Source organism: Gymnodraco acuticeps, unplaced genomic scaffold (genome assembly GCF_902827175.1).
Source record: "Gymnodraco acuticeps unplaced genomic scaffold, fGymAcu1.1, whole genome shotgun sequence".
Lineage (NCBI taxonomy): Eukaryota > Metazoa > Chordata > Actinopteri > Perciformes > Bathydraconidae > Gymnodraco > Gymnodraco acuticeps.
Window position 1 is genome coordinate 892,377 of NW_022990459.1, and position 20,683 is coordinate 913,059.

Here is a 20,683-nt window from a genome sequence, read left to right on the forward strand (position 1 = left end):
GGGGAAAACAGAACTGAATTGACAGCGGCTGTCATCAAGGAGAGGTGCCCGTCTCCCCTCTCCATCCCACGTGTCCTTCAGGCGTCATTAATGTGACAGGCGGAGAGGGGTCAGTGAGAGGGGGGGCAGGAGTCAGAGTGAAGAAAGCTAAGCTCATGAGGAGCGTATTGACCCATGGAGCTCTCAGACCTTCAGCACAGACCTGGATCTGCTGATAAGCAGCTAATGCAGTGTGACCGACAAAGCCCGCTTCACCATTTTCATTTTTTATTCAGTAAACATCCAGCAGGTCCTGGAATATTTGTATCAACCATCACTCTTATAGAACAGATTGACTGGCTTACTCTACACCTAACTGAAGCAAAAAGAGAAAACTATAGTTATATAGAGGTAGATTTCCTTCAACATTGTGCCTAACCAAAAGTTGTAAATGTTAAATAAGATATTCACAAATGCTTTTGATTGACTCGTTGGTTTGAACAGTATTCACATTTGTTTTATATTTGAGTGAGTTACTGTCAAATAAACCCCACTGAAAAATAGGCCTCTACCAATGGGGAGGGTCAGCAATTATCCCCAGCCAAATTATAATAATATCCCCCAACTAAATAAATATTGTTTCCGCATTTGCAAAATGTATCCTCTGTGGGACTGTTAAGATATTTTTACAATAAAATCTAGCTAAAACCTATAAATTGGCTCTTTTTATGAGAATGCCGGAGCAGTGATATTCAAATCGGTGGTCTGATTTAGTGGGTCTCGTTCCCTGCCCGGGTTTATAATTGATCACAGGCAGCAGGCAGAGGACCCAATTAGATTTGCCCTCACAGATGGATGGCCGAGGACAGGCAGCTGGGCCTGAAACACTAGAGAGACAGAGAGAGAAATCACTTTACTCAATCTTCCTTTCCACTTGCTTTACCATAATTACATTTGAACTTAAAGACCAAGTGTTGCTATTTAAAAAGCGTTTAGTTTAGCTGATATCACAGTTGTTTTCTGATGCCTCAAACCCTTCCTCAAGTCAGATCTTTCTAGTTTCCCCATCATTAATCTACCTCATGCAGAGACCCGTGCAGTGAGAACTCAGCGAAACCTAATCATATTTCTAATGCAAGTGTCAAAGCAATTTCTCCAATGGAGTCTGGAGTGATTCTCAGTCGTCTTTGTCACCATCTCAAATCAAAGCAGGGGCAGAGTCGGCTCCCTAACATGAATTTATTAGAGTGCTAATGGCTGTACCTCTCAAAAGAAGAAATAGTATCTGAAGTAGCAGCAAGGCTGATTTCTCAAGGCTTACTTGAAACGAGAGCATCACAGGAAATCAGAAATTAGTTTTCCACCTGGTTAATTTCCACATGCTAATGTAAGTTAAATACCTATTTCTAGAGTTGGATGTTTCCAGTTACTTTTAACTTTTAGTTTCAATGTGGATAAAACAGGTTTTCAATAGAGAAATCTGTAAGAAAAAGTGCTGTTTGTGGTATACTTTGAAGCAGTGGTTCTCAACTGGTCAGGCCTCGGGACCCACTTTTTACTTGGTCAATAAATCGCGACCCAACATTTTGAAGCACTCAAATCTATTCAACAAAAAAAACGTGCTGTAATATATAAATACTAAATACTAAAGTATGTTTTAAAAAAAGGTTTAATGAGATGATGGAATCAAAGCTGAACTATATAAAAAGGCACGCATGCTGAAAACCCAACCCCAGCAGGGGGTTCTCCCCCAGGATATTTTTAGAAATACTAACATAAACTATATGCATTCTGGTACACTCTGGGAGGAAAATAAATAAATCTATTACTACCCGACATATTAATAATATTTTATGCCATTGTTTATTTTTCACTTTGTTCTGACATCTTGCTGCGAGAAGAGTAAAGAGGAGATAGTCTGTGTGACTTACTTTAAATTGTGGGTAAGGGTAGATAGCTCCCATTGTTCTGTGACCGGTCAGTCATCAAACCGGGGGTCATTATGTGTTCATTTTTATCTGAAGTTGTACCCATGGATGTATAAAGAGTAGTTCTACTGCAGAGTTATTCTCCGTGGGGACTTCCGGCAACAATCTTGATTCTGATTGGCCAGAAGACTCGAAAAAACATCAGCAAATATATTTTATTGAGAAGATGATCACTACGTGACAGAAGTTTTCAAAACCGTTTATGGTCTCCGGTACTTCCAGTCCAACCCCTGCTGCATGCACAGCGTTAGAAAATCGGGCCTTCAAAATAAAAGTTTGACTTTTTCCCTCAAAAAAATAAAAAATAATTCCAATCTTTTTTTTGTTCTTTTTTTTTTGTTCTTCACTCACACATCCGCGACCCACTCGAAACGAGTAACTGTGTTTTTTTTGTTTTTTCTATGACATTTTTTTATTTGATCTCATACAGTAGTTGTATGACTTTTTTCCTTATTGTTATTACTTCAAAAAACTACTTTTTCTTAAAATATCATGATTCTGTAAAAAAAAATACTAAAATGATTACAACTTGTTAATAGTACACTTTGGACTCAATTCACAAATTATAACCAATTTCATCTTTAAAATAATATTACTTATTTATTTAACATCTTTAAGAAATACAGTTGCCAGATTCCTGAGTAAGCTTTTTGTAAGGCCAATGAAAAACAAAGATTTTTTTTTTTGTCCAACTAAAGCTAAAGGTTGCTCCTCTCTCCCCAGCGTCTGTCCAACGGCTCTCTGGAGTCGGTGCACGATGCGGGTCAGGTGGTGGAGCTGCAGGACCTGCTGGAGAAGCAGAACTACGAGCTGGCCCAGATGAAGGAGCGCATGTCCTCCCTCTCGTCTCGCGTCTCCGAGGTGGAGCAGGAGCTGGAGACCGCCCGGAAGGACCTCATCAAGTCGGAGGAGATGAACCACAAGTACCAGAGGGACATCAAAGAGGTTACAGCACACACACTCTGGGGACAGGGAGAAGCACACACACACACACACACACACACACACACACACACACCACACACACACACACACACACACACACACACACACACACACACACACACCTACACACACACCACACACACACACCTACACCTACACCTACACACACACACACACACACCTACACACACACACACACACTCACGCACGCACACGCACACACACACGCACACGCACACGCACACACACACACACTTGCAGGGGAATAACGGTTGCAAGAGAGACATCAAAGACAGCAGTGGCCTAAAAAAAGCTTCTATTTGCATATGCTCTCACAATCCCTATTCATGTGTTCCTCATACACAAAAACACACATAGTGTAAGGCACACTGCTTTTTTAAAGTACACAATTATTAAAAAGCCTGTTTCATACAGTTATAAAAATATGCAACAAAAATACCAACAGTTAAGATAAGAGATTCTAAAAACCACAAAACAAGAACAATCACTGAAGCATAGCAAATAAAATGTGTAGCCATAGTAGTCACAACAAAATGGGGTTTAAATGAACTATATATCATTTATAAGCCCTGTACCTTGCAAGAATATTGCTATTGGAGATCATACCCTTCCGTATGCACTCCTTAGGAGAACCTCTAAGCACATGTGATAGTGTCTCCAATGGCAAAATGTCATACGTTTTTCATGCCATGCTAAAATATGGGGGGCTCTGCATCCGATTAGTTTAGTAGAGTGGAAATACCGAAGTGTAGGAATACTCTGTTAAAAGTAAAAGTCCTGTATTCAAAATGTTACATTGTGAAAAAGTATTGGCCTCTTAATGTACTTTAAGCGCCAAAAGTAAAAGTAGTCATTCAGCAGATTGGCCCATTCACAATCATATATCTGAATCTACAAAGTAACTAAGGGTACCACATACATGTAGTGAAGTAAAAGTGAAATATTGTAGTGGAAGTACAAAGTAGCAATGCATTTGACTTAAGTACAGTACCTGAGTGAACCTACTTGGTTATTTTACACCACTGCCAGTAGGCAACCTACAGTATACACATCTCAATGACACACTCTTACACAACAAAAAATAACTCCCAAGAAACAAGCAGCTGCCACTGTTTGAATCTCAAGCACCATTTCAAGCTAGAGTAGGGCAATGTAAAGCACCAAAACAGACAGTTTAATGCCACTTTACGGGACAAATTAGACTGTTTGTGTTTGTGTTTGTGATACAGTGCAATTAAGGAGCCCAATCATAAGCCCATTCAGTGGTCGTCAGTTTGAATGCCAGTGAAGAGGACTGAATATGAATACACGCTGATATAGCCCTCGGCTGGAATTGCTATTGATTGCTAACATTGCAGGCAGACATGATGATTGTGGCCTGGTAAATACGGCCTTATCAGACCAACCCAGTGTTATTACCTCCTCTGAGAGCAGCAGTTTGTTCAGCTCTACGTGGTTTTAAAAAACACAGGCGCATGGGTGTGCGTCATTCAGGAAATGAACTCTCAGAGCTTCAGAGATAATGTTGCCCTCATGTTTCATGGCAGCAGTGTGAGATTGTGATTTCTAATTTATTAAGCTTTATTGTTTATCATTTGGTATTTGACATGTTTCTGGTGTAGATTATACTGTCATGTTATACATAGAGCTAATTTGATAACAAAAGCTTCATTGCAGCACCGCTTTGTGTTTACACACAAGAACAAAAGTTATTTGTCCACAAATCATGCTGTAATGAAGTTTTAGAGCAGTGTAAATGAATCCTTCTGTGAGTATTAAACCTAGAATTGCCTTGTTGTTGAAATGTGCTACATAAAAACTTCCCTTACCTAGAATCCGAGCAACATATGTCTCAAATATAAAGCTGAAATATGAAACACACTGTGCAGCAATCAGAAACATACTCTTCAAAATACTTAACACTGGAACACATTGCCCAAATAGTTTTAAGAATGCTCTCGTCTTTGTTTTCATATTTCCGTTTTGCTCTGATTGCTCTGACTATGTGTGTCTGCATGCAGGCCATGTGTCAGAAAGAGGACATGGAGGAGCGCATTGTGACTTTGGAAAAACGCTACCTGAGCGCCCAACGAGAGTCCACCTCCGTGCACGACATCAACGACAAACTGGAGAACGAGTTGGCCAATAAGGAGGCGTTCCTCAGACAGGTCTGTATAATGCAAGAAAATGTTTATAAAGTCCATGTGAGTGAGAAAGAGGGTCAGTGGGAGCATCCATACTTGATCATGACATTGCAATCCTTAGAAGTATTTCCAAATAGTTTTTTGTTCACATTGTTGCTTCACAAAACAGTTATGGGTCCAGGTGGCTGAAATGACATGGACCAATCAGAGCTGAAATGCCTGACATGTTTCCATATAATATAACTGGATTCAGAAAGTAATCAAACATTCAAGCAGCTGGTTGTGCTTCCTGACAGTTAACAAAGCCCATAGAGGTTTGTCAATGAGAAAACCTCTTGACATTGTGTCAAATAAGGTCAGAGGAAATTACATCGGGAAATCATTTTGATGGTTTTTTTATAAGCAGATGCTCACGGCTGAAAGTCTTCTTTATAACTTATGAAATGCTGAGCAATATGAACAAACAACGACACAGATTTATTCGCCTTTTGATGATTCTTCGTGATTCATCGCAGCCAATTAGACAAATTGCCTGGCCACAGAAGACTGAGTGACATTTTCATGAGCGCCGGCTTAAGCACCAGCTGAGCTCTGGGAGGATAGAAAGAATGTCACTCTAATATGAGCAGAGGACACCATGAGACACGAAAGCACCCTTTGACTTTGCTGTGAAGAAAGTTGCAAAGACACAGAATTGACTCTGTTAACGCAATAGGATGACATTTTGTGAAATAAAAAGTATTGCGGCGAATTACATTATCAAATTTGCTCTCATATAGTCCAATAAATATAAATAGATTCATAAATGAAGGCTACAGACAGCACATGTTAACTTAGCTTAGCACGATGAAAATAAACGGGGAAACGCCTAGCTTGACTTAGTCCAAAGTTATCAGAATCTGCCTTTGAGCACTTAAAGCTCACAAATTAACACAGTATGTCTTTTTTATTCAATCCATACACAAACTGAAGTGTTATGTTGTTACCAAAGAACAGCGTAGTCTTTTCCAGGCTTTATTCTAACTTAAGCTAACTTGCTTTTTGCTAACCTAAGCTAACTGGCCAACCCAGTCTCACGGCATTTCGTGTTATAGTCACGAAATTGAATCTATTGATTCGTGTTCACGAACACGATTTCCCCCTTTTTTTTTCTTGTCACACATAACGAAAAAAAAGCAATGTATTTCTATTGGTAGTGTGTTTCGTGCTTGCAGCACATATTTTTGTCCGGTCGGGTCTTGGAAGACCGGAAGCTGTGTGGTTCATAAAAACATATTCTTACTCAATATCAAGCCACGATTATTGTTTTTATTTTAAATTCTATAATCTCTGACTTTTTTTGCCGTCCGTGAGGAAAATAAATGGGGATCAGAGCCTCAGAATACTGAAATATGTATTTTTAAAATCTTTTTTTCCTTCTACTTTGTTATTCTTTTCTAAATAATACACTGTTATTTACTCAACAATAACACACAATTATCCTTGTTTTTATTATTATTTGTTTAATTCTATAATCTCTGGCGTTTTTGACGTCCGTCACGGAACTGAATTTCAAAATAAAGTCACAGAAAACAGACGCAGGCCTATATATGGGAAATTTTGAGCGTCATTGCGATACACACCCACTGAACTGATTACCCAAGATCCTCAGCTATGGTTGAAGCTTGGTGATTGGATGTTTTAGCCGCAATTCAAGTTGGGATATGGTGTTTATGCGATATGAAATCCAAAATAGATTTTTAAAAAAAAATAAAAAAATACTTTATTCCGAGTGTGCTTGCTTTTCTCTTTGAAAGTCATCACATAACGGCATTGTAATACACGGTTCGGCTGCATTAAATATTACACATCTGCCATAGTTCTTTATTTATAGAGCCCTGATCAGAAGACGTCTAGACAAACTGGAAGAACTGCCACAGAAACTGAATATGTGACGTGGATCATAAATATATCAGCAATTAAACATCTTCAATTTTTCTTCACACAATACGTCTCCTTGCAGTATCAACCTTAATTCGTTTAACTTTTATATTTGATCCAATTGGTAGCTAGGCTATATTTACACCATAACGGTGAACAGCTTATAGAAAAGGACTTGTAGTTTTTAAAGATATTACTGATTTTATTTTAATACAAGAATGTAAATATTGAGTTGAGAGAATAGTCAGGGGTTTTGGGTGATGGGAGACACATCTATGGAATCAGGATTTCAATAGCTTACGATTAAATGATGGATATACCTCAGATATTAATGTGTAGAACTACAATACAGTATGTGAAATAATATAGCAATATCCTGTAAAATTATGTGAAAACATGAATAAAACTACACATCTTCAGATGTTATACACACATAAGTGTCCTACACTAACAATACAAAATTATTATGGCATTCATTGTACCTTATTTGTAACATCTTCAGAAACTACCTTTCCAACTACACTGCAGGTGTAGGTTCAAATATATGTGTGGATAACAAAATACATCCGTTATGAACTAAACTGGAAACTTATACTGGAAAGTATAATTTATTATAACGAGTTTACTTGTTGTTTTGCCAGAAACTGAACTAGTCTGCTGGTGTTTGAGGATGAGTCGTTCAGGGGGATGTTGGCTCGGCCGTCAGTACAGAAGGATGAAGGCATGAGATGAAATGATGAGCAAAAAGGCAAAAATAAAGATGGATGGAAGGGCACCTAGGGGGGACATCGCAAGAAAAAACACACTGTCATGCTTCCCCAGTGTCATCTTAGAAAACATCACACAATACAACACACCCCTGGATGACTCCAGTCTAATTATTGCTTATTGAGCTGCCTGTCTCGATGCTTTTGGGAGCAGAGCATCTGGCGCTGGAGGGAAAGGCTGCCAATCCAGCCCCAAAAAAAGAGTCTTTAAAGTGATCAGAGCCTGAGGAAGGCAGAGAAAAAAGTCTTGACACGCAACAGGGAAATAAAAAGCTCTTGGTGGCAGCGTCACAGTGCATGCTGGGATTCATTTCCACCTTCTAATCTATTTGAATGCTTAATAAGCGCAATTACCGGTTTCTGCTGACTAAAAGTTGCCATTGTCACTCTTGGCAAGTGCCGGGCTGCTGCTATTCTCACTCTGTCATGGTGCTATTTTAGAGAAGGGTTGAGGCTCGCTGCCAATGCCTTCAGTAGCCAGTCCTGCTACGAAATATATCTGTGATTCTATTTCTACCAGGCCATGACGCTCTGCTGACATTATAAAGATAAATACACATTCACAGAAGTCTTTTTTATTCATAAAATGGCTGGTAGAAGGTGAAGAAAACACAAATATCATATACTATTCTCAATTTAACTTCACGGAAATGCTGGCATTTATTTCAAGCTATTGAAAAATACTACTTATTTCTACTTTCAACTCTTTTACAATAGCTATCCTATTTTAGTAAGAAATCTCCTTGTTTATTTTATATTTTCTAGTTTTATTTGATTTCTGTGCTCATTGCGGTAATTGCAAGCTCATCACTTATGCAATTACATAAGGGTTAACATTTTAAATAACAAAGCAAGCACACTAATAAAATCAAATAAGTACACATCCATGGTAAAAACATTTTTTTAAAGAAAAATGAAAGAAGATTCTGGAAAATGCATTTCTCTTTATTTTCTTGTGTTTTGCCATCAGTACATACTGTTGTTTTGTTTGAACAGAAATATAATTTTCACTCACTAAGTCAGTTTCTATTCTATCTTTCGTGCTTCCAATGTAAAGTTACTGTTGATACAACTACTAATAAAAGGCTTGAAAGACATAACATTTTAAGACAATTCCACACAAATTCTATGGGAGAAGTAACAGTTTGCAAAATCTTGTAAAGCTTCCAAATGAATATCTACTTATGTTGTGTGTGTGCAGATGGAGGAGAAGAACCGGCAGCTACAGGAGAGGCTAGAGCTGGCAGAGCAGAAGCTCCAGCAGACCATGAGGAAGGCGGAGACGCTGCCAGAGGTGGAGGCTGAGCTGGCACAAAGGATAGCAGCCCTCACCAAGGTACCAACACACACGTACATAAACACACATACTGTTGACACATTCCCATAGATGCGTTAGTCTCTTCATGTTTTCTATACGTGAGTGTATGTGTACACGTGGTGTCATGTCATGACCTTTCAACATGTCCCTCTCCTCTCCCTCGGCCACATAGTCTGATTCCAGCTCCTCCTCCTCCCCCGATGATTATCACTTTGTTATGGAAGCTAAACTTGAAGACATGAACTCCATTCTTAGGAAGGTAGTCCCGCAAGGAGTCACAGCTAATGCCAATATTGTAGAGAGCAGATTTAATTCATTTATCTTATTATTGTTTTTGGTGGCGAGCGTGTTTTACTGGGGCTCTGGCTGTTTCACCACGGGACAGCTGCATGGCTACTCATTCTGTCCTTTAGTGGCCTCCTTCTCCATCTAGCTCTCTTTCCTGTCCTGCTTTAAAACAATAAACATCCATCTTTGAGTTATGGGTGGAGGCTTTGGCTTGTGTCGTCGCCACAGCTTTTCTTTGTTGCTCTCAGCCTGTCAAACATTCAGATCATCGTGCCCTCTTTTGTCCTGTGTGTGCTGTTTCTTCCATCTGTAGGCGGAAGAGCGTCACGGGAGCATTGAGGAGCGAATGAGGCACTTGGAGTGCCAGCTGGAGGAGAAGAACCAGGAGCTGCTGCGGGTGAGTCAGCGAGGAGAGGATGTGCCAGGCAGCCACGCCCGCTGCAGGGGCACGACACACTGTCTGCTTCATCATACTGACACCAAATCCATGTTTCACACACTCAGTTCGTCAAATACTCACAAAGGATGCAATACTATGCTACTTATTTTAGATCACATTAGCATCGCCATTGTCTTTGCAGCCACATTTTATAGTATCATCCCAAAATGGCAGTTTAGGAAATAAATGTCTTATGTAGTTGTAACCTCTGGGTTCACAAAGTTAGTGGTCCTTCTTGGAGAAACAGTAAGCATATATGGCAGGATAGAAACTTTATGTTAACCCTGCATTGTTTAAGGGCATGCAATGTAGTATACAGTGACAGCTTGTGGGGGTAAAGAGATCACATCACTTCCGAAATAAAAGTAGAACACAAAATGGTAAATGTACAAAATACCACCTGTACTGTATGTCTTAACAATTATTTCATTAATTCAAGACTAGACATTTCTTGTTACCATAATATTGTTTGCAGTTAACCTTCGAGTTTATTCTTTGAGGTCACAATATTTGTTTACTTCAAAAACAGTATTTCTGGTTGTACCTTCCTCAACTGGTAAACTGATGCAATAGATTTTGGGGGTTCATGTTTAGAAAAAGTCAGTTGATATGACCTTGAAATATAACTCTTCAATTGTTTCCTTGACTGCCTCAAGGCTCGACAGAGAGAGAAGATGAATGAAGAGCACAACAAGCGTCTGTCGGACACGGTGGATCGGCTCCTCACAGAGTCCAACGAGCGACTTCAGCTCCATCTGAAGGAGAGGATGGCAGCGCTCGAGGAGAAGGTTCAAGATGGCTGCTATTGTCCTTGGAAACATATCTATTAGCTATGTCCAGTGAATGTCAGGAAGAGGTGGGATTTTTCCCCTCTAACTTTTTTCTCCATTTTCTTTGCAGAATTTGTTAATCCAAGACTCTGAAGGTTACAGAAAACAGTACGAAGATTCAATCCATGTCAAAGTAAGTAAGCTCTTACATCTATATAAAGTTGCTTGATTAACCTATTTTTAATGGGAAGATAATCAGGTTGGTTGTGGGCATTTACATTTTTTTAATAAATATCTGAAGTTATATGCTCATAATCTTAATGTGTAAGTATTTTCCAAGCAGCATGTAAATATTCAGCAATGTGAAGATAATAAGCCACAATGGCTCACAGCTATGTGACTCCACAGTGTCGACGGGCAGCAATATTAATAATTTACGATATGATAATCATTCTTTAGAGTTGAATATCATAGACGGGTTCTATAATGGCGTCTTCTGTCAAATTGTTTTGTGCAGACACATCTGGCAGAGGAGATTGATAAACTGAGATCAGAGCTGGACCAGTTCAGATTGAGGGCAGGATCCCTCACAGAACCCACCCTGTCACGGTAGGTTGTGTGTGTTGTGTGTGTGGTGTTTGTGTGTGTGTGTGTGTGTGTGTGTGTGTGTGTGTGTGTGTGTGTGTGTGTGTGTGTGTGTGTGTGTGTGTGTGTGTGTGTGTGTGTGTGTGTGTGTGTTGTGTGTGTGTGTGTGTGTGTGTGTGTGTGTGTGTGTGTGTGTGTGTGTGTGTGTGTGTGTGTGTGTGTGTGTGTGTGTATTAAGGTTTGGCTTCTATGTTTTTTGTAGGCTAAGTATACTATAGAATTGAAGCCATATGTGATTTCAAACCACTTCACTATACAATTGACTGTCTGCTACGTTTTACAGACAGATAGAATAAGGAGAGGCTTTCTGTGCCTCATCTGCTGATAAAATATATTTTACTTCTTAAAAATAACTTTTTATATGATATTTTACATAGCTATTACAGTTAAGAAAGCATCTCCATTACTTTGTTATTTGATGATATTGCCTAAGATTCAATACAAATCTAATAAAACCTGTTTTTAACATGCAAAAGATCTTCTCCCAGCAGAGGTGCTTTTATTGTATCCGTCACTGATGAAAGAATTTGCTCTGCGCTATTGTTAGAATCACTGCTTTCACTGAACTCTCCGTATCTATTCTTGGATTGTCTTTTTTTCTGCTGCATGAAGATCTAATATTACATCCCTGATGTGTTGACAGCAGCTGGCTTCATCTCCTGCATATACAAGCAATTTGCAGCAATTGGGGCATACATAATGCTCGCTGATCCTTCAAAAGTACACTGTACACAACACAATTGTTACAACTATTACTGCACTTGAAGAACCAAAACATGAGATTTGATTGGTTTGTCTGCATAGCTGAAATGTTTGCCTCATCTTTTGTAATCAATCAACAACTCAGGCACAGTACCTGCATAGGATGAATCTCTTCTTTAATGTATCTAGATGTTTTTATGAACCCACATTCATATTAAGTTGACATGTAGGATTACTATGGATTTTATTTTTCTCTCAGATCTCATCTGGACACATCAGCTGAGCTCCGATTCTCGTTGGGATCTCTGGCTGAAACCCAGTCGGACCACTACCGCTCAGCCAAGGTCATCCGGCGGCCGAGGAGAGGTCGAGTGGGTCTGCATGAAACCAAGGTGAGGCAGGGAGTCTTCTTCATATTCATTTACATGTGTTATCCATGAAGATACAAACTCAAAAAAGCAAGAATCCTGCGGGTACATTAGTTTTGAAAAATTATTTTAAGCACTTCTGCATTAGTTTCTTAACCTTTTCTAAATATAGTTTTTCTACTTTCACAATTTGTAAGCTCTTTAAGTTAGAAGTTGGCACACGCAGTAGAAAAAAATCTGGAGAACTTTGAGGCCGTAGCCAATTCTTAAAGTCTCCAATATTTTTCATGTTCAATATGAATTAAGGGCAATTTTACCTGAATTATGATATGCATTGGGAGAGATAAAGCCAAGTTTAAGTTTAAAAGGAGATCTGGTCTGTCATACTTTTGCTGGATCATCTCATTCGTGCAGTTTTGGTGACGAGAGACCGTGCTTTAGGGCTGGCGTAGGATTTTCTATGTTGTTACTGCGAAATGTATCATCACCAAGAGAGTAAACAGTGGAGGAGATCAGCTTGTCTCATCTCTTTTTAAAGTGGCACACAGTTTGATTTAATGAGCCAGCAGGGGAAGAGTCCAGACAAGCCTCTCCCAGGAAAGAATTACTTCTGTTCAGCAAATATCAGTGTGCTGTGCAGAACAAACCATGAATCATATCGTGTCCCTTTAAAGCTAAATTAAAACTTTAAAGTAGTTAACAAACATATTATGTTGCATGCTTATTATGTTGAGACAATAAGGACATAGAAGTAAGTTATGAGGATAATGTTGTTTGCTACAAGTAATGCGTAAATAAAATGTGTTTCCATAATGTTGTCTGTAATGTGTTTAATTAAGTTATTAGGAAACTAGTTAAGTTAAGTGTCGGTTAATTTACTTGAAGAACAAATGTCTCCTACAAATATTGTAAGAACATAATTTAGTCACTTTGGATAAAAGCGCCAGCTAAATATATTGTATTGTAATTACCTAATAGCTTCTAATAAAAAGTCTCATTAGAGGACAGAAATGTTATTTGATTAAATTAAGGAAATATGTTTGAGTTACCTTTAGATAACTGCAATTCCCCCAAGATTTGAAATGTATTCAATTGAAATCCCCTGTGTTCCTGTGCAGGCTAAATCTCTGGGGGAGCATGAGTGGCGCTCGCAGCAGCTCGGGGTTTTGGGCCATCACTTCGAGAGCGACACGGAGATGTCGGACATCGATGACGACGACAGGGAAACGATGTTCAGCTCCATGGACATGCTCTCACCCGGCGGACACTCTGATGCACAAACGTTGGCCATGATGCTGCAGGAGCAGCTGGACGCTATCAACAAGGAGATCCGGTACCTGACACAGTGTTCATTTATTATTAATGTGCTCCTATTCTGCTTTAAATCAGGTTCGCACTTGACGTGTTTTAAAGATGAATTCCCAGGAAGCTGTGCATTATTTTGTGTTTGACTGCGGGGTGACCTAGCCGATTACTCTTTCTGCATGGCTTTTTGGAATGTCACTGTACCATCACTCTTCCTGTTTATGAAACCATAGACACTAAATGTTTCAGGAAATACGCGTCTCGCTTGTTAATGCTGTAATTACCTTGTGCTGATAAGTATTCATAACCCCGCAGAGGCTCTGCACAGTTCTTTATTTCAAGGGTTCTTAATGTGACTTTTGGTCTTGGTTAATTTACATCCCAATCAATAGACACAGTGCCACATTTCTTTCAGGAAGAGTTCATTTAAATCTGATGGCAGATAGGGATCATGACTGCAAGGAGTCTCTGCTAATTACAAAGTTAAACCCTCGGTATGGCTGAAACTAATCTGACTTTTAGCCTTTTATCTCCTCACTTTGGCCTTCAATTAGTCCGCCTTATACTGTAGGTAATTAATGGAGTTTGTTACATAAATCTCCAGAAATCTACCTCTAAACTATGTAGCCGAGATACTGATTAAAAGATTACATTTTTATATTTCAAGCTGGAAAATATCGCAATTGCATGTTACAATTTCTGTATAATCTCTGTATTGCAAGATGTTCCTGATGCTTTGATTTATGACCTTTGTTTGTCCATACATGTATTATCCCTTTAACTAAATTAAAGAAACTAATTTATTTACAGGGAGAATAAGTGACATGCTAAATCTGAAAGCAGTTTCGTTTTTTAAGTGGAACAAAAAACATAAAGCCCACATAAATAAAGAAAAATTATTATACAAAACGTTAAAAATAATTATTAAAGGAATACGTATCATTTAAATTATAATTCATCAACTAATTTATAATCTGAATCACCTTCGAAGGCTGATTCAGGAGGAGAAGGAGTCGACGGAGCTGCGGGCGGAGGAGATTGAAAACCGGGTGGCAAGTGTCAGCCTGGAGGGCCTGAACCTGGCTCGCATGCACCACCACGGAGCCTCCATCACCGCCTCAGCCACCGCCTCCTCCCTCGCCTCCTCTTCCCCGCCCAGCGGACACTCCACCCCCAAGCTGGACCCTCGAAGCCCCGCACGGGACATGGAGCGCATGGGGGTCATGACACTGGTGAGCTGCTGTACTAAAAGTAGATCTCCTCTCCATCACCACAGGACTTACCTGTCCATGACCTGAAGGTTCAGGAACAGATTGACTAGCATATTACTCATTCTATTTGTTTTTAAACTGTCAAAACTTGTTACTTCTTATAAAGTATACTCATCTCATCTGATCTAATTTAATCTAAACCAAATCAGCATTTTCTTGGATGTTACAATAGGATACAACAATAGAATAACCTTTTCTTTAACTATTAGTTGAAGCGTTATTCAGCCATTTGTATTTATTTTGTAAGTAAAACACATTATTACATCAATTGGGTCAAACTCATACAGAGAAAAGGTGTTTGAGATATCACAACTGTAATTTTTTGAACTGATTCCCATTTTTAAAGTGTATACATATATTGATACATTCAAATGCTCGATTGTATACATATTTTGATATTAGAATGTCCTTCATTTAAGTTAGCCGTAGGGAACGCCAGGCAGATTAAATGCCTGGCGTTTAATCTTTAGGTGGTGCCCTTGTTTTAGTTTTTTGGAGTCTAGACATGTTTTGACTAGAGGTGAATATGTTTATGAGCAGTCAAAGAAGCAGGTAAATATGCAGAAGCGAGAAGAGTTTGTATTTGCTTGTATTTTTCATCTTCTGTTTATCTTGGCGAGCCTTACAGTAAGCCTCCAGTGTTGTAAGATATCAGGTCCAGCATCCAGAAGCCTCCAGTTTTGTTCCATAAAAAATCAACTATATTATTACAAGAGCAACCGTGAGGAACCCAATTACAAAACATGTCTGACTCTTATTTGTAGTGCTGTGATTTAAGTCCTTAAGGGATTTGCTTTCCTCACATCACACAGTGGTGTTGATTTGAGTTTGAGGATATACTAAGAGTTCTTTCAGGGATTACAGATGTATTTTTAGAGATCATACCACTTTTGTAAGTAAGTGGAGTTACAGTATGTGTTTTCTATAATGTGTATCTCACTTCCTTGTGCAAACGCTACCATATGTCCATAGCAGCTTATGTATAATGCAACTCGATAGTCAAATTATGTTTCTTGCAGTTCCTCTAAGAATAGAAAATGATATGTTCACACTCCAGATGTGTCTCTTACCTAAATAAATATGAACATATGTTCCCATAATCCACCAGAACAAAAGAAGTGTGTGCTTTATCCAGAAGCTTTAATGGAGCAAGGCTTTGATTGTATTGATCAGTGAAACAACATGCTTACCTTTATTCTACTTTATTGATTTATGAGTTGATGCTGTGGTTTTGGACAAAGGCTCAAGAGCATCGTAATGTGTATGATGTTATATAAATGTTTTCTTTTCTCTGCCCAACAGCCCAGTGACCTGAGGAAGCACAGGAGAAAGGTACACACAGTATCAACTCACTGTTTAATAATATGATCGCTGTGACAACACCTTAGATAAATGGGTGATTCACAAACCGAGAGTCACGTCTAACGCCCCGTTCTTCCTCTTCGTCCCTCAGATAGCAGCGGTGGACGAGGACGGCCACGAGGACAAGGCCACCATCAAGTGTGAGACGTCCCCCCCCACCACGCCCCGCACCGTCAGAATGACACACACACTGCCAGCCTCCTCGCACAACGACTCACGAGGGTAGGCATCAGCTGTACAAACATCCATTTTTGTAATCCTGTTGTCGGAGTCTGGTGTTAATTCATGTTTAGACTTCTTACTGCTAATTTCATAACTATTTCTTTAATTTACCAACTGATTAAGAGAGGTTTTATCTGATTGTATCTCTATCTCGGTTGCTAATAATAGTCTTTCTTGTAAAATTGTAAGGTTGATATTTGGATGGGAAATAAGATGTGTTATTCAGAAGTAGCTGGAATTTTGGGAGGCATAATTTGAACGTCTACTAGAAATAATCTGGGTACTTTTTCAAACATGAAGCACAGGCAGTAGAAACTGTATTACATGAGTCTTCAGTAAGAGCGTGGATAAATAGGCTTAGAAAAGCAAAGTCGGGGAAAATGGCAAATACTGCAAAAAATAAATGATAAGTGAGGTGATGATTCTTGAAGAGGAATTAAATATATTCAAAGGTGTGTAAACGTTGGTAAACCCGCTATTAATAACCCTCTATTCTCATAATTATTCAAAAATAAAATATTTTCACAAGGGTATTAATGATGATCTAAAGATGTTGACCTTTGAGAAATAATCTGACTCTGAAATGTATAAAAAGCTTTACCCATGTTCTCTCTGTGTGTGTGTGTGTGTGTGTGTGTGTGTGTGTGTGTGTGTGTGTGTGTGTGTGTGTGTGTGTGTGTGTGTGTGTGTGTGTGTGTGTGTGTGTGTGTGTGTGTGTGTGTGTGTGTGTGTGTGTGTGTGTGTGTGTGTGTGTGTGTGTGTGTCAGGATGGGGTCCTCTCTGGAGGCGGAGGGCGGCAGCGTTGGCAGCAGCCAAGACTCCCTGAGCAAGCAGCCAAAGAAGAAGGGCATCAAATCCTCCATCGGACGGCTCTTTGGCAAGAAGGAGAAGGGCAGGATGGGACATATGGCACACAGACATGTCATGGTAGATCCACAAGGTGGGCGCTGAGTCTTGCTTTAACAATAAGGATCGCTTCAGATTAATCATACAACAAATTGCCATGTGGTATAAAAATGGTGGGTTTTTTACGGAATGAAATAAAATAATGTGGTGCAGTAACATTAGGTCATCCATCACATACAAAATCCTACATACTTGTTTGAAAAACTATTTAATAGTTCTAAAAATCAATGCTTTACTCTCGTCAAAAAACACTAATAGATTGATTGCTAATATACAATATAAAACTATTGACATTTTTAAATGTGTCAATGATTCAGGACTTGCATTCATACTGACCGCAAAATACAAATAGCGGCTTCATTTTATTCTATATCTTTAATTTAACTTGTTGAAGCCTGCAAAAATGTATCAAAACCTGATAAGAAATTGAGGGGACACTATAACTTATTATTGTAATCATAGGCAAATATAATCACAACATTTTTTTCATATTATATAGTATAGGTTTCAGTATTAACTGATATCCGGTGTTTCTCCTCTTCTCTCAGCCACCATGATGGACCCAGACTCGGGCCAGGAGATGGGCGTGGGGAAGCTGGGCACTCAGGCTGAGAAGGACCGCAGGTTAAAAAAGAAGTAAGCTTTGTCCTCAGAACCACGTTCCTTAGCAGAGTCTTCAGATACACAGCTACAAATATTAAGTTCATGGTCACATTTAAGAGAAGCTTTGTATCCGATGTGACCTTTGACACAGACAGAGGCTATCTCCCTTTACTCCTGTGTTTACCTCCAGTTTTCTCTCTCTGAAAACACAGCTATGCAATAACATCACCCCCTCTGAGGGAGGATCGATAGAAAGCAGGAGCCGGATCAGACTCCAGGAGCACAGATCGGCCTCGTTGTATTCAGACGCCATATCAGACTATTGATCCAGTCTGAAAACACTATTAATCTCACACAGATACTTTGGGAGCTATAGAAGCCTCGCCCATAGATTACACTCACACATCAGGCGTGGGCTGCCCTGCAGAAGGAGGAAACCCCTTTTGCAAATCTTTCAGCAGGAGTGTGTGTATGTGTGTGTGCACATTTGCCATGCCCCCGTGTCAAATGATGAATGTCATTTGCTCGAAGTGCACATTGAGTTGTCATGACGATTAACTTTGCCTCCCATGTAGTCAATAGAGAGTATTGTGTGTTGTACGTTGACAAATGTGTTGTTTTTCCTCCACGGCACTGACCTCTCCATAGCAGTGTTTCCGGGATTAAGGCCGCACCACCACCTTGCATCTTGGCGCCTCCTCCACACTGCATGCCATTGAGCTGCCTGCACTATACTTCCATTTCAGCATCTTGATCGATCAATACCGCTGTGGTTTCTCATTGTGTGTTTTCTACTCTTATTTATCTTCAAAGAGGTGACCTGAATGTATCTGAGCATCTGAATGTAAGGCCGTGGAGGGGGTCTTGCTGTGTTTCAGTGCATTTTCTCATTTCCTCTGCTGCACGAGATGTGGTCACGACAGCATTGTAGAAGACGACTTTTTTTAAATTATTTGACCGGTTTACAGATGCTCCTGTAAACAAATGTCCTCCATTGTGAGATCTGTGTGTGTGTGTGTGTGTGTGTGTGTGGGGGGGGTGTGTGAACGCACGTGATTTTGTGTAGAGCCGTATCTTTCGATGCCTATTGACTCATTAACATGTGTGTACTTTTGTCTCCCCGTCGCTCTCCCTCTTTCTCTCCCTTCTTTGCTCTCTGATTCTCTCTTCTCTTACCCCTCCTCTCCCTCTCATCATCCTCTGACTCTAACAAAGCGGGTAAGTTGTGAGGATGTATAACTGACCTCCTGGATATGAAACATTGTCTCAGCCATTTTGCCCTGTCTGCCATCTCTTCCTGTCTGTCTGCCATCTCCCGAAAAGACCAGTGCCAAAGCTGACGTCTCTTTTCTATCTGTGTATCTATCTATCCTTCATGGCTGTTAACGACGCCATTGCGTTCTTTCTTTTCCGTTTTTTCGTTTACCATCTGAAGACGTTTCTTCCCCCCTTTTTACAGTTCAATGGCAGCTGCATCCATGGCTGGACAGAGAATGTGCCGCCGCTTAAACTGTGGTGCAATTTTTACACCCGGAATGTCTTCCTCTCCTGTATATGTGTCTCTATCTATCCGTGTGAAATAACCAGCTGTAATATCTGGTTATGGGAATGTCAAATTTTGTTTGTATGATTTGTCATAACTGTTTCCTTACTTCCCTTTCCCCAGCTATGTTCAGTGGATGTATTTCTCCATGCATTAGACCTGACCTGAACATAAAACATGAGCTATCTCCCCATGTGCTGCATAGATAAGACAGTGAATGTACCTGGTTGTGTTTTGGACCAACACATTTCCTCTGTATGACATGTATGCTGTGTTTAAGAGCCTTTTCACTGTACTGAGGCCTTCAACGCTCAGAGTGCTACATGTATCATGGTTATTACTGAGTCTACTCTTTCCATTCTTCAACAACACGCTCAGGGAATGTGTTGAAGAGATGTTGTTATGAAATGTGTTCACTAAATACAATAAGATTTCGTTTTTTGGTCTGTGGGTGCAGGGGCGGATCTAGAAAAATATTCATGGGGTGGCAAGAGGGTGGCAGGAGAATTTCAGGGGTGGCATCCCCTGGCAGAAGTATATGCTGATTTAATCGCAGTCATATCAATCAATGTTAACTTGTAAAGCCACAATATTAATATTTTAACTCAATAACATTAGGTGACATTATTGTGGCACATCAGTAAAGCCTTACATATAAATATAAGGTGGCAGACATCATTGAATGAATTTTAACTGAACAATACCAGGGGTACCAATCTATGCAGACTGCTGCAATAAGTACATTCATTAACTGTCTCATCGATGTGTGTCTGTTAGGGGTGTAACGGTACACGTACCCGTACCGAAATTATTCGGTACGGGCCCTTCGGTTCGGTACAGGTGTGTACCGAAGTGTACCGAACGAATATAACGTTAAACGTAAAAAATTGAGAACGTGAACAACTTTTTGGAAGTAATCTCAGGTGCTGCGTCGCAGCATTCAGAGTAATTTGCTCACATTGGGTTCAACGCGTCATAGAGCGACCAAGTCATTTCATTGGATGAGAGGCATACTATGAGAGCTGGTCAGAGGGATGCGTTCAAATGTAGTCAGTAATTTGAGGAACTATCGAAAATTAATGGCGAACGCAGATAAAGTTGAGCTCGAAAATCCTCCAGCATCATTGAAGTCTCCGGTTTGGGAACATTTTGGTTTCGCAGTTACGTACAAGGATGA

At 39.7% G+C, this 20,683-nt stretch overlaps 1 protein-coding gene across 22 annotated transcripts in view; it reads left to right on the top strand.

The window, feature by feature from the left end:
- Positions 1-20,683, top strand: part of ppfia2 (PTPRF interacting protein alpha 2) — a 204,784-nt gene that overhangs the window by 158,353 nt on the left and 25,748 nt on the right. For 16 of the 22 annotated variants that reach the window (XR_004569975.1, XR_004569974.1, XM_034226061.1 and 13 more), the window contains 15 exons: positions 2,691-2,912; positions 4,955-5,101; positions 8,966-9,100; positions 9,684-9,767; positions 10,466-10,597; positions 10,710-10,772; positions 11,097-11,188; positions 12,186-12,318; positions 13,413-13,627; positions 14,591-14,831; positions 16,173-16,202; positions 16,324-16,454; positions 17,222-17,394; positions 17,909-17,996; positions 19,179-19,181. Coding sequence is in view for 20 of the 22 variants with exons in the window: in XM_034226061.1 (XP_034081952.1) it covers positions 2,691-2,912; positions 4,955-5,101; positions 8,966-9,100; positions 9,684-9,767; positions 10,466-10,597; positions 10,710-10,772; positions 11,097-11,188; positions 12,186-12,318; positions 13,413-13,627; positions 14,591-14,831; positions 16,173-16,202; positions 16,324-16,454; positions 17,222-17,394; positions 17,909-17,996; positions 19,179-19,181 (1,889 nt within the window). In the remaining 2 variants the exon portion in view is untranslated. The remainder of the gene's footprint in view (positions 1-2,690; positions 2,913-4,954; positions 5,102-8,965; positions 9,101-9,683; positions 9,768-10,465; positions 10,598-10,709; positions 10,773-11,096; positions 11,189-12,185; positions 12,319-13,412; positions 13,628-14,590; positions 14,832-16,172; positions 16,203-16,323; positions 16,455-17,221; positions 17,395-17,908; positions 17,997-19,178; positions 19,182-20,683) is intronic. The other 6 variants (XM_034226058.1, XM_034226063.1, XM_034226075.1 and 3 more) reach the window with 3 other exon arrangements.